This window comes from Pygoscelis adeliae, unplaced genomic scaffold (genome assembly GCF_000699105.1).
Source record: "Pygoscelis adeliae isolate BGI_AS28 unplaced genomic scaffold, ASM69910v1 Scaffold424, whole genome shotgun sequence".
In the NCBI taxonomy this organism is placed as follows: Eukaryota; Metazoa; Chordata; class Aves; order Sphenisciformes; family Spheniscidae; genus Pygoscelis; species Pygoscelis adeliae.
In genome coordinates, this window is record NW_008824651.1 from 490,410 (window position 1) to 504,752 (window position 14,343).

The 14,343-nt window shown below is 41.1% G+C and overlaps 1 protein-coding gene across 1 annotated transcript in view; it reads right to left on the reverse strand.

Annotated features, from left to right (window-relative positions):
* COL4A2 (collagen, type IV, alpha 2) overlaps positions 1–14,343 on the reverse strand; it is a 152,762-nt gene that overhangs the window by 33,660 nt on the left and 104,759 nt on the right. The window contains exons 10-21 of the mRNA XM_009322530.1: positions 13,096–13,131; positions 12,388–12,429; positions 11,774–11,848; positions 10,520–10,564; positions 9,256–9,318; positions 8,451–8,495; positions 6,017–6,070; positions 5,682–5,748; positions 4,191–4,292; positions 3,631–3,786; positions 2,495–2,587; positions 2,028–2,194 (exon numbers count right to left, since the gene is read on the reverse strand). Coding sequence (XP_009320805.1) covers positions 2,028–2,194; positions 2,495–2,587; positions 3,631–3,786; positions 4,191–4,292; positions 5,682–5,748; positions 6,017–6,070; positions 8,451–8,495; positions 9,256–9,318; positions 10,520–10,564; positions 11,774–11,848; positions 12,388–12,429; positions 13,096–13,131 — 945 coding nt within the window. The remainder of the gene's footprint in view (positions 1–2,027; positions 2,195–2,494; positions 2,588–3,630; positions 3,787–4,190; positions 4,293–5,681; positions 5,749–6,016; positions 6,071–8,450; positions 8,496–9,255; positions 9,319–10,519; positions 10,565–11,773; positions 11,849–12,387; positions 12,430–13,095; positions 13,132–14,343) is intronic.

A 14,343-nucleotide genomic window follows, 5' to 3' on the forward strand; every position in this document is an offset into this window, starting at 1 on the left:
CAGAATCCTCCTCCTGAACAGCCCATCTGAAAGTGGTATTGCTAGCTTCTGGCCAATAGCCTTTCAATCACAGGACCAAACCCATGGTAGGTGCCAAGGCCCAGAGGTTACAGACTCATTTACCATTGACTATTTTATGCCATTTAGCTTTAGTTCTGGATAATTACATTCATGCTCACTAAAATATAAGCCACGCGTGTTAGGTTTTCCCTAGCCTCCTCTTACTGAATTCCAGGGCAGACACTGAATGAAAGGGATATACCTGATGCATTTATTTTTTGTTTAAAATACTCCATTATTTAAAAGGGTGTCTTTTGCATCACTGCCTTTTACTGACATTCTCCAAGATTTTCTTGGGTGAAAAGCATGTGTGGAAACTGTATCTCAGCTGTAGGTCATCTCAACAATACAGGTTCACACTTCTGTAAGTCTAAAGGGGGAGATCAGATCTGAGTATAAGGATCCCGTTTTACCCAGACCATATTTGCAAACTGCATTTTAATGGTCAGTGAAGCCACATCTATACACCACGGTAAAGATGTTTCTTTTGGCCATTGCTTTTTGCAGGCCAAAAGAAATCTCAGGAACTTAATATAATGCCTAATTATTTCACTGACTATATAACTGCAGAAACCTTCAGCAGTAATACTGCATTAATAGTATGATGTTCACATCGCTATTTTTTTGTTTTCAAGGTTTAGATGTTGTATATAATGCAGTTTAGCACACAGGTGTTTTCAAAATGTTTTACAGCTGTTTCTAATTTCTCTTTCTCCACAGAAAAAAATACCCTTTGCTTGGGATAAAATTTTGTTTTCATTAAATTGATATAGATCTGATCTAGATTAAGTATATTTATTGTCCATATATGTAACTTGTTGAAGAATTCAAAGAATTATGGAGTCACTTGTGCTTAAGAATATGGACCAAGAATATTTAAGCTAAATTGTTTTACTTTGAATTTGTTGCAGACCAAAAGCTGAGTTAAAGTCAGGGCTTTGCTGCTGAGTGATATTTTGCTATGCTATGCTATGTCTGTATATGTCTATACTACTGTCTGATCTACAGTAACTTAAATTCTGGGATGAAGATATTGAAATTCTTCATTTCAAAGGCAAAAAACCTTGCAGAACTTGCAAAATTTTAACGAAAGTTTCAACACTGAACTTTTTGAAAATATTTGTCAATTTTTTCATGACTTCTAGAAAGTAGAACTTGTCATAAAACTATTTTGAATTTTCAGCAAAAAAGAGATCTATTTTTTCTGCTTTGTTTTTGACAGCCACAATCAAGTCAAAGTTTATTTTATTTTAATTCTAAAAAATCCAAACTTAAGCTAGTTGTGAGTGAGTTTGTTTTTCTGATGTTCAGAAGAGCCTAAAGCACTAACTGAAAACGTTATGTTTGCTCTGACATCTTTGCATAAACAAAATCAGTTTTGGGTCAGCTTTACAAAAATTTTGTTCTAAAATCTTGAGAGATGTGACTTCCTGAAGTCTGTTCTGACTGTGAGGAACTATGATGCAGTTGGCATACCACAGATTACAGCACCTTTAAGTGTAAATAACAAGCAAGCAATTATAAACAAAGCCCTTTTCTCGGGGTTACTGAATGGTGGTTTTTAGGAAGACAATGTACTGTAAACAAGAACCTTACATTTCCTCAGTTTGACATATGCATCTTATTAGCAACAACCTTAGGTTACTACTGGAATTGTTACCCTTCTAGATGGTCAGATCATACTCAGTACTACAGCTGCTTGAAAGGGCTCTGCTGAAACAGCTTTGTTTAAATGGGAAGTGGACTTTGGGTTATGTGGAAATCTTTCGCTCTTCCCAAAATATCTTATTTTCACCTCCATCCTAGCAATTTCTGGCTTTCAGTATTTTGTAGATAGCAATCTGAAAGCTATTGAAATGGCACAGAAAGAAAGAAATCGTACTTTTCATCGTTTTCCATGGAGAATAGTTTGGGGTTTTTTTCTAGTAGGCATATAAAACTATGTAATAAAGAAACAAGTATCTCACTTTTGCTCCAGGGTAGCCAGGAATACCATGCGGTCCTTGATCACCAGGTTCTCCTTTCCTCCCAGGCTGGCCAGGGGTTCCTGGAAAGCCAGGAGGGCCAGGGGCGCCAGTAGAGCCCCTTCTGATTTCATCACCCACAAGGCATTTACTGCAATCCCCTTCTTCGCCTAAGGAAAGGATCGGAAAGAGAAGAAAGAATGCTCTGTCACAACAAATAGACGTTCAGCTGTATCCATTTTATATATAGACTTGAGAATACTTGAGTAGTTTCTCAAATACTTGAGAAAAGTAGTTGGTTTTTTTTCCTTACAAGAAACTAACACAATGTTTCCTTGTTGTGTTAGCCCTAGATCAAATTCATCGGTCCCCGAGCATGTCATAGTTCAATAAGCTCAGGCTGAATACAATGGGAACTTTACACAATGCATAACAGCAGATCATCTATCGAGTTATCTGTTATAACCTACCTTTAGGTCCTTTTTGTCCTCTTGGCCCAGGGAAACCTTGTATGCCAAATCTACCCGGCGTCCCCTCCTGTCCTTTTAATCCAAAGAGAGAACCTAGAAGTTTAATTAAATAAAAGTATAAATTAATCTACTGTAGATTTACTTTTCTTCTCTTTCCTCCCTATTCCTTTGAGCTGCACTGCATCTGCCCTGTTCTGTTTCCCCTAACGTCATTTACTGTCTAACCCAGCCTGTTGTTATCCACCCCCTGTTCTCTTCCTCTCTCCCTCTTCTCACAGTTTTCCAAACCCATTCTCAGTAAATTCCATCTGCTGTGGCAGGTGATCCTTGCCATTCTTTGCTCTCTCCCACCCTGAATTCCTTTGTTCCTCTCTCTCAGCACAAACCACTTTGCAGTACCACAGACCGCCTGCTATGGATCACCTCCTGCACGTCCTTTTCTCCACTCCTGCTCTTGCACTGCAGTGTGGTGCTTCTAACAGAGGCACAGCACAATCTCAGTCAGAAGTGGCCTCCGGAAGCCACCTGGTCCAACCCTCTGCTCAAAGCAGGGCCAACCTCAAAGGTACAGCAAGTTGCTCAGGGCCTTATCCAGCTGAGTATTGAATATCTCCAAAGATGGAGAGTCTACAACCTCTTTGGGCAACCTGTTCCAGTGTCTGACCACCCTCATGGTGAAAGAGGTTTTCCTAATATCTAAGCAGAACTTCCCTTGTTGCAGCTCGTGACCATTGCTTCTTGCCCTGTTGCTGTGCTCCTTAGTGAAGCATCGGGTTCCACTTTCCCGACGACCTCCCAAGAGGTAGGGGAAGATAGCAGTAAGATTCCCCTTAGCTTTCTCTTCTCCAGGCTAAGGAAGAGAACCAACTCTCTCAGACACTCCTTGACACTCATATCCCTCCCCTAGCCCAAAACAGACCTTCTTTTCTTTCACATGTTGCCAGGAATGTCTAAAAACCATGCAAACCTTTCCTTCATTGATGAGCATACAACACCTCTCCTTTGTGTTGTCCTCCCCGCCACCCATTTCGTTTCATTCCCTCAATCTACTTTCTCACTTTGCCTTGCCAACAGCTAACTTTAAAATAAGCAAAGATGTTCCTGTGAGTTCTCATCATCTCTCTTCATGCACTTACCAGGGGATCCAGCAGGACCAGGTGGACCACGGAGTCCTGGTGTGCCGTGCTTACCCGGAAACCCAGGCGGGCCCGCCTGATAAGCGGGAGGTCCTAATTCACCTTTTTCGCCTTTTGGTCCCATTTCTCCAGGTAAGCCTGGCTTATCCCCATCCACTGGAACAGAATGAGGGAAGAAGTTCAGAACAATTTCTTAACAACGCTGCTCGAAGAGCTGTAATGTAGCAGAAGGGAAAGTTCATGCAACTGCATTTGGTATGCAAGGAAAAATGGAGATATTTAGCGTAGAGCAAAAATGGTAACTGCACTTTTCACCTGAGCAAATCAATAACCGTTACTGAAGCAAGGCTCTGTCATCATCTCTACCTCAGTTGCTTTGCCAGAGCCCCATCGAGGCCGAAGGAAAATGCTCCTCTCAGTTTTTGGCCCCACAGTTAGTTATCTACCACTCTGCACTGCATATTCGATGGTCCGCACATATTTTTCCCCCACCCTGACCCCGTCTCAGTTAAAACTCGCTATAAAGTTAAGCTGTTGGAACATGTGTTGCTGGGATATACCATCAGAGAATCCAGGAAGACCAGGCAGCCCACGATCTCCCTCCTCTCCTGGGTCTCCCTGTAGTCCAGAGACACCTGGAAAGCCTGGATCACCTCTTGCACCTGAAAGACATCCCCGGTTCAACAAAACACATGTTAGTGTGATGCTGTTTGTGACCCATAAATGCCGACTTGTGATACACTGCAGATCGCTCAATTCTTAAAAAGTAAAAATAAGGAACTTCAAGGGCTTGTGAATATTAGAATTTACAATCGTTTCTTAAAGGTAGCTTTAGAAATGCAAAAACCCTCTACCTCATGCTGCCTCAGTCTGAATAAAGAAATATATCTGAGAGATTTCTGTAAAGCCCAAATACCTGGGAGCTGAGCACAGCTTGTGACAGGAATGGTGTTGAGCCACCAGGCCCGGGAGGAAGGAGAATATCTCTCAGCTCTTACTAATAGGCCACTAGAACTACATTGCTCCTGGGAAGCACAGAAGACCAGCTCTCTGAGGAGAGCCCCTCCTTTTCGTACAAGAAGTTGCCATTATAACAGATGTATATGTGAGTTTTCCTCTGCTCCCCAGTACCAAAAGCATCTGCCTGGGCCCAGCTATTGCCTGAAGAAAGTATCGTGCTCTTGTCAAAGGTACTCGAGGACATATGGCGTGTCCAGCCCCCTGCCTGCTTCCTTGTCTCTCTACACAGTCTCTCCTGCTCATAAAAGCCTGCCAGGATATTCGGGATGATTTGAATAATGTTTTGGGTCTCCTGCCCCCTTTCTCTAGGGGGAAGGGAACCATTCATTGTTAGACTCTCTGGCTTTCAACAAGACTAGTAAACTCAACAGTTTGAGGACACAGGCTGGGGCAATGGCATGTGACCATCCTTGCTGTTTGCTGGCACCTTCCCTGGAATAGTTTTGGCCTTGGCAAACTGATATCACCTTCTAGGTGTTTCTAGTCTGGCCGGCCAGAGCCACCACAGCTCTGCAGGACAGCAGACAGTGGGTGCTACAAGCCTAGTGAAAAGGTCACAAAGGAAATTCGTCAATTTAAAAAAGGAAAAAAAAAACTTCTATTCCTCAAGGCTTTTTTAATGCTTTTTTTTTTTTTTTCTGAATATTAGATTATAAGAATGGTCTCTGCTGTACTGCCATCGCTGCACTTTATCCAGAGTCTCTGAAACAGGACACAGAAGACAGACTCGCCCATTCTTCCTTTCGCTGGACAACAAAGTCACACACTTTTTTGCTTGTTTCTTGTCTGTGGATACAGGAATGCATGGATGCCTTTTGTATAGCAATCCAGTTTCAGCAGAGTGACAAAGCAGCCACCTGCCTGCAAAAAGGTGATTAGGGCACTCTCTTGGAAGGCAATTATACCTTCTGGAACAGTTTAGCAAACCACAGTTTTTTAAGGAGTTGAATTCTCAGAATTTCATGCTTTTGATCTATGTAGAAGGTAGTAAAACGCAGCGAAGATAAGCAATCTAAGCAAAGAAGACGTACCTTTCCTTGGGATGTGGGAAGGAATATAGGAAACTGGTCCTGGAGGACCGATCTCGCCTGGCTCCCCCTGTTAACAGAAGTTGAAGTATCACATCTAAGCACGTTATTCTAGAGAACTTCTTTTAAAATGGAACAGTATGCCCATGAAACACAAAGAAACAAATGTTCAAAAGCACTGATGTGACTTTTAAGAAATCTCAGAGATTTCAAGTTAACAAACCACATAACCAGTTCTACAATGATGACAAACACAATTGTTATTACATGACAGAAAAGAAAAGAAAGCAAAATGACATCTGGTTTATTGCTTCTAGCAAACGAAAGTAAAGCAGTACCTTGCTTCCCCTAGGACCATAGCCACCTGGTGGACCATCAAATCCTGGAAAACCCTGTAATACACATAAAAATGATTGACTTTTCCTTTATCAGAGAGAGAATAAAATTATTTGGTCTGTAGCAGCTGGCTTCCTCCGATGTTAGTGTGAAAACTATGCAACAGAGCTGAGCAATTTGTCTCCCTGGGGTGTAGTAATTTGGGTAATACCAGTAAGTCTCCTCGTGTTTTGATGTTCCATCTCTTGGACCAAGCCTAACTCCCATCAAAGGCCAGAGGGACCTGCTGCGGTGCAGGCTCTATCGCCCCTGGCAGCGGTGCAGATGGAAGGAGCACCTACACTCACACCGTCATGGGGAGGCTGCAGGATGGGGGAGGAGAAAGGGGATCCCCTCCGTGCCAGTTGACCCTGAGACATGTGGGCCAGGCAGCCAGCACACACCGACCTGCTGCAAGAAGACTAAATGAGTCTGAATCATTACAAGTGGATGTAGTTTCACTGGAATGCAAACAGCGAGCAGCAAAATAGCACTGAATTGCACTGGTCCTTTTTGCTGTTTTCCAGGCGGCTGGAGCCTGTTTGGCCAAAGAGGGGTTCCCCGGCTGAATGAGAAGATCTCAGGACCAGCCCTGAAGGAGCCTTCATCCACCTCTCCCACCCCCAGGCATGCCGTGTCCCAGAGAAAATTTTCCATCCCTACCCCAGCAAATGTTGTAATATTTAAGATCCCGCCCACTTCATTCTTTTAAAGGGTTTGAAATCCAAAGCACGTGGATTAAAACATGTGTGGCAAAACACAGTACATCCTATCACATGAGAGCATATTTCAGCTGCTGGGGGTGCACAGAGCAAAGTGCAGATTTCAGTGATGCTGATACAGAAGAGGTGATCTATTCTGTGTGCTTTACTCAGCTCTTTGACAACTTTTGTTCTCTATAGAAAAATGTTCATATGTACTCTGGAAAAAACTAGTGTTAAAAAGGTGAGCTTTTAGTAGAAAACAGTGGCCAGATCATCAACCAATATCAATTAACACAGTTTCACTGAAACCAGTAGATTTGTATAATTCACACTAGTTAGATTATTAGCCAGCTTTTTAGAAATTCAGCATCTCCCCAGTTTCACAGTGGGAACAACTCCTACACAGAATTTGAATGTTAATAACCAGCTCTGTAAGACACTGACACAATTTTGAAGCACTACAAATACCACAGCTCTCAGCAAGATGCAACAAACTGGACCCCACGCTTCAGAGACCTTTCCATAATGGCAACTGTACATCACACCATCAGAAAAGGAGCCTCTTGAGTATCAGGTGTAAAATCTCTTTACACTAGGTGGAGCTGGTGGTCTAAAAGTGAAGCAGCAGCTTCCTAATTAACTGCGACTTCATCTGTGTGCAGGCAGGACTTAACCACCCTTCTTTCTTTCTTAAGAATCAAATCACTCCAAAATCAACAAAAAGGAGGTCGTTGTGAACAGCACATTGAGTAGGCTGCTCCCTCTCATACACATGTCATACAACGATACTCCACCCGAACCGATGTACCTTCTGCTGAAATTGTTGCCAAGATTCACCCTCAATAAGGGGAAGCCACTGACCGTTTCTGACTGGAGCATGAACCTATGTTAACGTCAACTAGTGGGCTTTAATGGGTTTTGCATCAACCTCTCCCCATACGTATTACTGATAGCATATTCCCCTCCACACCACCGGGTTCTGTGGTCGGACCAAATAGCTGTGCAAAAGTTATTTTTCGTATTTCATGTACTTTCATGTCCCATGTGTTTCACGTTATTATTGTTATGCCTTGGTGGCAGGACAAATCCTTAAACAACTAAGGATGGAAAAGCATGGAAAACTCAAGCATCCCACAGCTATTTGAATACCTCATGGAAGTGATTTCTAATGCTGACTGAAGAAGCCTTTTTCTGAGACCAAACAGAAAGTATGAGCTCTTCTCTTTCTTACAGAATGCTGTTTTAAATATTTGGGTGTGTTTCCATGGGGACAGATTTTTAACTGGTATATTTATCAGTTTCCTTCTCTTCTTCTTCTTTTGTGATATTCAAGATAACCATACATCTCAACCACATCTGCAGAAAGCTATTAAAAAAAGTAAGTTTCTGCGTGTAGGAAGAAAATTACAGAAATCATGGTCGCAGTAATGGGAACAATGAAAATGACACCTCCCCGTACTGCTCTTAAAACCTGCTCATGTTTTAAGCAAAACAGACTTCAATTACAGGGCTATTTTTTTTCCTCACTGATGAAAAATAACTGACCCAAAATTACAAAGATGGATAAATCCAGATGATATTTGTTAGACTACAGCTGGTGTAATTACAGGCAGAATTTGTCCTCTACAGTTTACTTCTCAGACAGATTGTCTACGTATGTATTAAAAACAACTGTCTCGTATGAAATACTTACTCTTTCTCCACCGAGTCCTGGAAAACCGTTGATGCCAGGCAGTCCCTATGAAGGCACAATAAAATTAGCAAAATAAAGTGACATCCTAACATCTTATGGTTAAGAATCATTATTCTTTCTTAGATAAAATAAATCTGACAGCTTGAAACTCTAACACCAACAGTCAGAGTTCAGATACTTTTTCAAGGAGATTCATGTATGGTGCAAACAGAACAGGTCTGAAGTCTAATCTGGTATTTGATTTTTATCTCTTAATCAATACATTGTAAATTGACCATGAAGATTTTAAAGACGGCTGAGATTTTTTTTAAATGTATGCTGAGTACTGTTCTCACTCTGTTTAATCACTTCAGAAACACTGCCCCAAAAAAGCATCCATGGATGCTACAAGGTAGTAGTATTTAAATTAGCTTTTTTCCTGGGGTCACAAGTAACTGGAGCCAAATTCAGGTTTTTTAACCATGGTCTGAAGAGAGCTAAGATGGGAACAGTGAAATAACAGTCTGTGCTGAGGACCAGGACAGTAGCTGTGGTTAGTGAGCACAGCTTTAGGTAAGAGATGCACAAGGCTTCTCGGTGATGGTATAGGCATGCCTGTGAGTCCTGTGGGGCCCTCCTCCCACTACTATTTCAAAACGACCTTTTTGCTTTCCTATATCAGGCACATCAGAGCTGGCCACAACCTGGTGGGCTGAAGAACTATCATTTCTATAGTTTGTTAATCTGTGTTTTTTTCTTGAAGGCAAACTCTTAGCTTGTATTTGCACATTCAGCTGAGTGAATTTACCTCTAATGAGTGACTCACCCTTTGTCCTGGGAAGCCCATTACCCCTTCTTCACCTTTTTCAGGAGCATAGAGAAGTACACCCTAGGAAACATTACAAGTCAGTTCAACATATTTCTTCATTATGTGCAAAAAAATTGTAACGCTGTTTTATGGAAGCTAAACAGGAAGAAAACATCACTGTAACACAAGGAGGATCTAATAATAGCTGCATGTGAAAGAACTGTTGTCCTTAAAATTAAGTGTAACATGCTTGCTTCGTTACAATAGCAGGGGCAGGCCATTAGGGAGAGGACAGGGTTTCCCTCCTATCATCTCCTCCTTCTTCATTTCTTCTGTGGCTGCAACTCTGAAGAAGAGCCAAAGCAATTGTTCAGCTATACAACCAATTAAGCAACTCAGCTTATGGCCAAACTGTAGCTTCAGAGAACTATTTGGCAAACACAGCCATGCTGCTATGCATCCTGCTATCAAGAAAAAAAGGGAGAAACACATATCCCCTTTTGCTACATCAGCATAAAAGCTACGGTTTTCCTAATGTAGTCAACAAAATTCTACATGTGCAAAATCTGACCAACAGCTGAAGAACTGGCTAGCAGCTGCACACGGAGGGCACCAGGGCTCACACTGCAACCTTCTCCCATAACCTCGTGGAGAAGCTGACCAGACCATCTGAGAAAATAAAGCTCTGCAAAATGCTCAGTGAGGCATCCCTAATTGGTAAAGACTGTATTTTAAACCACTCTGGGAAGTAAAAAGGAACCACTCAATGGCAAAGCTATTTAGACAGTCTAGAGGTTGCCTGTGAGGTAGCTAAACCACATTCAGTCAAGCCTGGCTGGCAGCTCTAAATGGTTCAGCAACACATGGGATTACTGTCCACTTACTCAACAGACTTAACGACCAATGAGACCAAAAGTCTGTATGTGCTGGACAGTAGGCTGAAAAGCATTGAGAAGATTTCTATATATACTTGTTTAATGAAATTTAGTGGAATTTTTAAACATAGATCAGCAGATCAGCAGCAGTAAAGAGATTTATTAATAGTTAAAGCTAAAATTAAAAAATGTGTAAGGGAAAACCTTATTTCGGTAAACCAGTAAGAGAACGACTGATTGCACTGTGGAGTTATATTACATGTCATGTTGTTCAGTTTTTCTAAAGCATCAGAACTGGTGTCTCTGCTTATGTTGCTCCATATCTATGTTGCATCATTTCAATGAAAAATACACCAGTATTAACTCCAATATTATTATTTGTCTTTGTTCTTCTCCACTTGACTTACTGGAATTCCAGCTTCCCCTTTTTGTCCAGGTTCTCCTCTTTCACCCTAACAATAAAGAGAAAGTATTCAGATATGTTAGGCATTCCCATTTACATTTCAATAACTTTTCTACAACACAAAGTGACAAATGTTTATCAAGACAAAAAACACCACTCTTGTGCTGTTCTTTATTCATACACTTATCATATGAAATGCATGTTTTCATAAGAAGTTTTTGAAGTTGCTTTTTTAAAAAATATTTGTTATTTTTTCTGAAAAGGTTTCCAGGAATGTGAACACCTCAGGTTGTTTCCAGGCTTGTTCATGAGATGTCTGGGTGGTGAGTGCCTGAGTAATGCCTATAAATAAATGCACATTCTCCCATCTTTACCTACTGATTATCTATGAATCGTCTGATCAAAAGTTAGAGACAAATCATAGCCTATAGTCTACTCACTGTATTGACGGTATCTCCATTGAATATAAAGTCTCTCCAGATAAGTAGCTCATATGTAGACATCTCTGCTTAGTCATGGAAATCCCAACATGTATGTTACTTAATGCAGACTGCAGACTGTCAAAGGCATTTTTAGATCTTTCAGTATTATACCAGTTTACTTATCTTACTGCAGAAGTTGCATGAGCCATGTGAACTTTCTAACTTCAAATTTGGGATGAAAAACTACTGGTCTGGAGGTTGGTGTCTGATACAAAATATACGCATACAGGGTATGAGTACCTCTGCTCCCAGCAAGAAGCAATAGATGAGAATAAACTGCATCTTGCTGTTGAGGGTTTCTCCAATATGTATGAACAAGCCTTAATTGTAAGTATACAAATATCTGCACCATATAGATAAGTTATATAAACAAACACAATAATTCAGGTAGCTTCCCTAAAGATGTTCTTCTTTTACAGGAAGAAAATTTCACTCACTATTATGAAAAATAAGATATTGAATGATTTCTCAGCAGGTATTTCTGCTTTTAAAATGAGAAGATGTGAGTGATGGCCAGTAGTTGCATACTTACACAAAAAGAACAAGTTTGCCTAAGGCACCTCTAGTCTGTGAGAAGTGCTTCCTGGATGACTTTAGCCACCATAGTTTCAATAAATACTTCATGATCCAAGCTATGGGAGAGTAGCAGATTTCTCTTTTGATATACTAAAGTCTTCTAAGTACTATATGTAAAAGCACTTTTGTACAATATTTTAGTTTTGGTACTGCAGAGCTCTTAGTTTCTTGCGTATTTTGGCAAAATACCCTGTAGTTACCTTGTGTTTGTCAGAGGGGACACCCATCAGTTCTCTTGTAGGAAGCCCAGGTGGACCTGGAGGACCTGGGGGGCCCTGCAGGAAAAGCATAAGGGCACATTTACTAACAGTTATAATACCTTATCAAGCTGTTGATCAGCACAGGGTCTAAGGAACTGCAACAAAAGGAGCAACGCAGATTTGCCCGTGCTAGGAGTATGGTTCTAAACCTCTGAATAAATTGATGGCAAGACAAATTTATTTTGTGCTGGGATTAACATATAGCAATACTTGCTCTTGCCCTGTATGTTTCCAGAATGACGGTGAAGATTATTGCTAAATTATTATTTATATAATAAAGTGGTCTGGCTCCATAAATTTCAGAAGTGTTACCTCTGATTTGTGTTGGTGTAAATGGGGGTACAGTTAGACCTAGACATGTAGAAATTAGTTCAGCTATGACATTCCTTATGGAGATTATCATTACTTTCAAAGCTATACTTGTTTGTTTTTCTCTTATAATTATGTAATATAACTGCAAATTAAGAGAGTATTTAAAATAGGCTCCTTTATAAATAGCAAGTAACATCAACCTGTCCTTTAGTAGAGATATTAATTCATTAGTTTTCCTTTACCTGTTCACCTTTTTCTCCATAGAAGCCAAGGCCCCTGTTGCCCTGCAAAAACAATAGGTCAAGATTTACTAAGTGTATGACTCAGTTTCCTAATGTAAAATTCAAATTTAAGCATGCTTAAAGGCCTTTTCAGGCTTAAAAGTCTGAAGGACACCACTGAAGAACTGCAATCAAATAATAGTCTAGGTTTACCTCGAAGTATTTTTATAGATTTGAAAGTATTTTTATAGACCTAAACATTCAGAAAGACAACTCTAATTAAAATCTCATGCTACCAGTGCTTCTTACAACAGACGTTGAGTCATTCACTGAATAATGTCGTGAAAAGATCAAGCATTTCTTTTGCAAGATTTTTAATAGCACTGAATGTTAAATAAAAATACCTAAGTGGGCTGGAACAATGAACTCATATTTTTTCCATTGAGATATAATTGAGTATTGAAAAGACTGCAAGGATTTTCTGTTAATGGGAAGCTACTGTGACTACAGTAGCAAATTAAATCTGGCTCTAGAACTGGTTTAATCTTTTCAGGGTAGGCGATCCCAGTGTAAGATTAACTTCTCGTGGTATGCAGCCAACACAGAAGGTCTTGCGCTACACAGCCTTTGGTGCAGCCTGTGGTTCTTTATTTTACTGCCTTCAAGTGGGTCTTGGATAAACCTCAGCGACATAAAATCAACATAAACAACTCTGACACAAAGACTTACTTGTGGTCCTGGTGGTCCTGGGGGCCCTGGTGGTCCCTGGGGAAACACAATAGGGGAGAGCATGTTACTTGTGGCTTTCTAATCAATGCATGCAGAAGGTCACTTTATGTCTGAAATACAAGTATATATTTAGAAGGCAGTGTATTCCTCAGCCTTCAATGTGCTATCCTCACTATATTAGCTGTGTTTACTGTTCTGAAAAATACCCTCCTAAGTCACATCGTAATCTTTCCTAACAGAGTAACAGTCTCCCAGCTTAGAGCTGATGAAACCCCACTTTTATTTCAAGTAATAAGAACTTGTGCTTTTGGATCCTGACTTAGTAACATTTTAAGCTCATACCTACAGTTGAGCACGGCTTTCAGTGCTTCACTGACTGTGTCTTAGTACTGCATCGGTCTGTAAAGGGAGTTGAACTATCATATGCATCTCAGATTACCTATTTGGTATGGCACAGAATGAAATCAAAGGAAGATGGTGGGAAATAAAACTGTAAACAGGAAAAAACGCTTCCAGAGTCTTACAAGAAGAGCAGTAGGAAAGCCATCAATTGGAGAGACAACCTGCCTTGCTTCAGCCAGCTACGGTAGTTAACAGGCTCCAAAGGGCTCTACACATTAAAAACTCTGTCAAAAGCGGGAAAGGTGGGGTGAGTAAGCATCATGAGCTGTTCAGAGAGGAAGATGGTGAATAAGAGGCATAGAAAAGAGAGTGAGCTGCAGACTGAACCATGCACCTACTGAGCCCCGAAGGGGATGTAACCAGGTTATGCAAAATCCGGCCCAACTTGCAGGGAAAAGATAAAAACGTTCAGGTGGGACCTGAACTTGCTATGCATCTCTGCCTTGCTATGTATCGCTGTGTGCATAAACAATCGACAACTTCTGAAAAAATTACTTTTGAATCAGTTTTGCTTAGTCAAGTAGTCTGTGAGCTGTTGCCTAATCTGCTGGGCAGATGCACTGTGCCGGGCATCCCACTGCCTGGAGGCCCTGCAGGGACTTAGGGGAGCCATGCTTGCCTTCATGTGGGATCTAGGACTTAGGGAAGAGGAAAGATGCAAACTCAGACCTCGGAAATGCTCCCAGGTCCCTCTCACAGATCATAGAATCATAGAATAGTCTGGGTTGGAAGGGACCTCTAAAGGTCATCTAGTCCAACCCCCCTGCCATGGGCAGGGACATCTTCAACTAAACCAGGTTGCTCAGAGCCCCGTCCAGCCTAACCTTGAATCTCTCCAGGGATGGG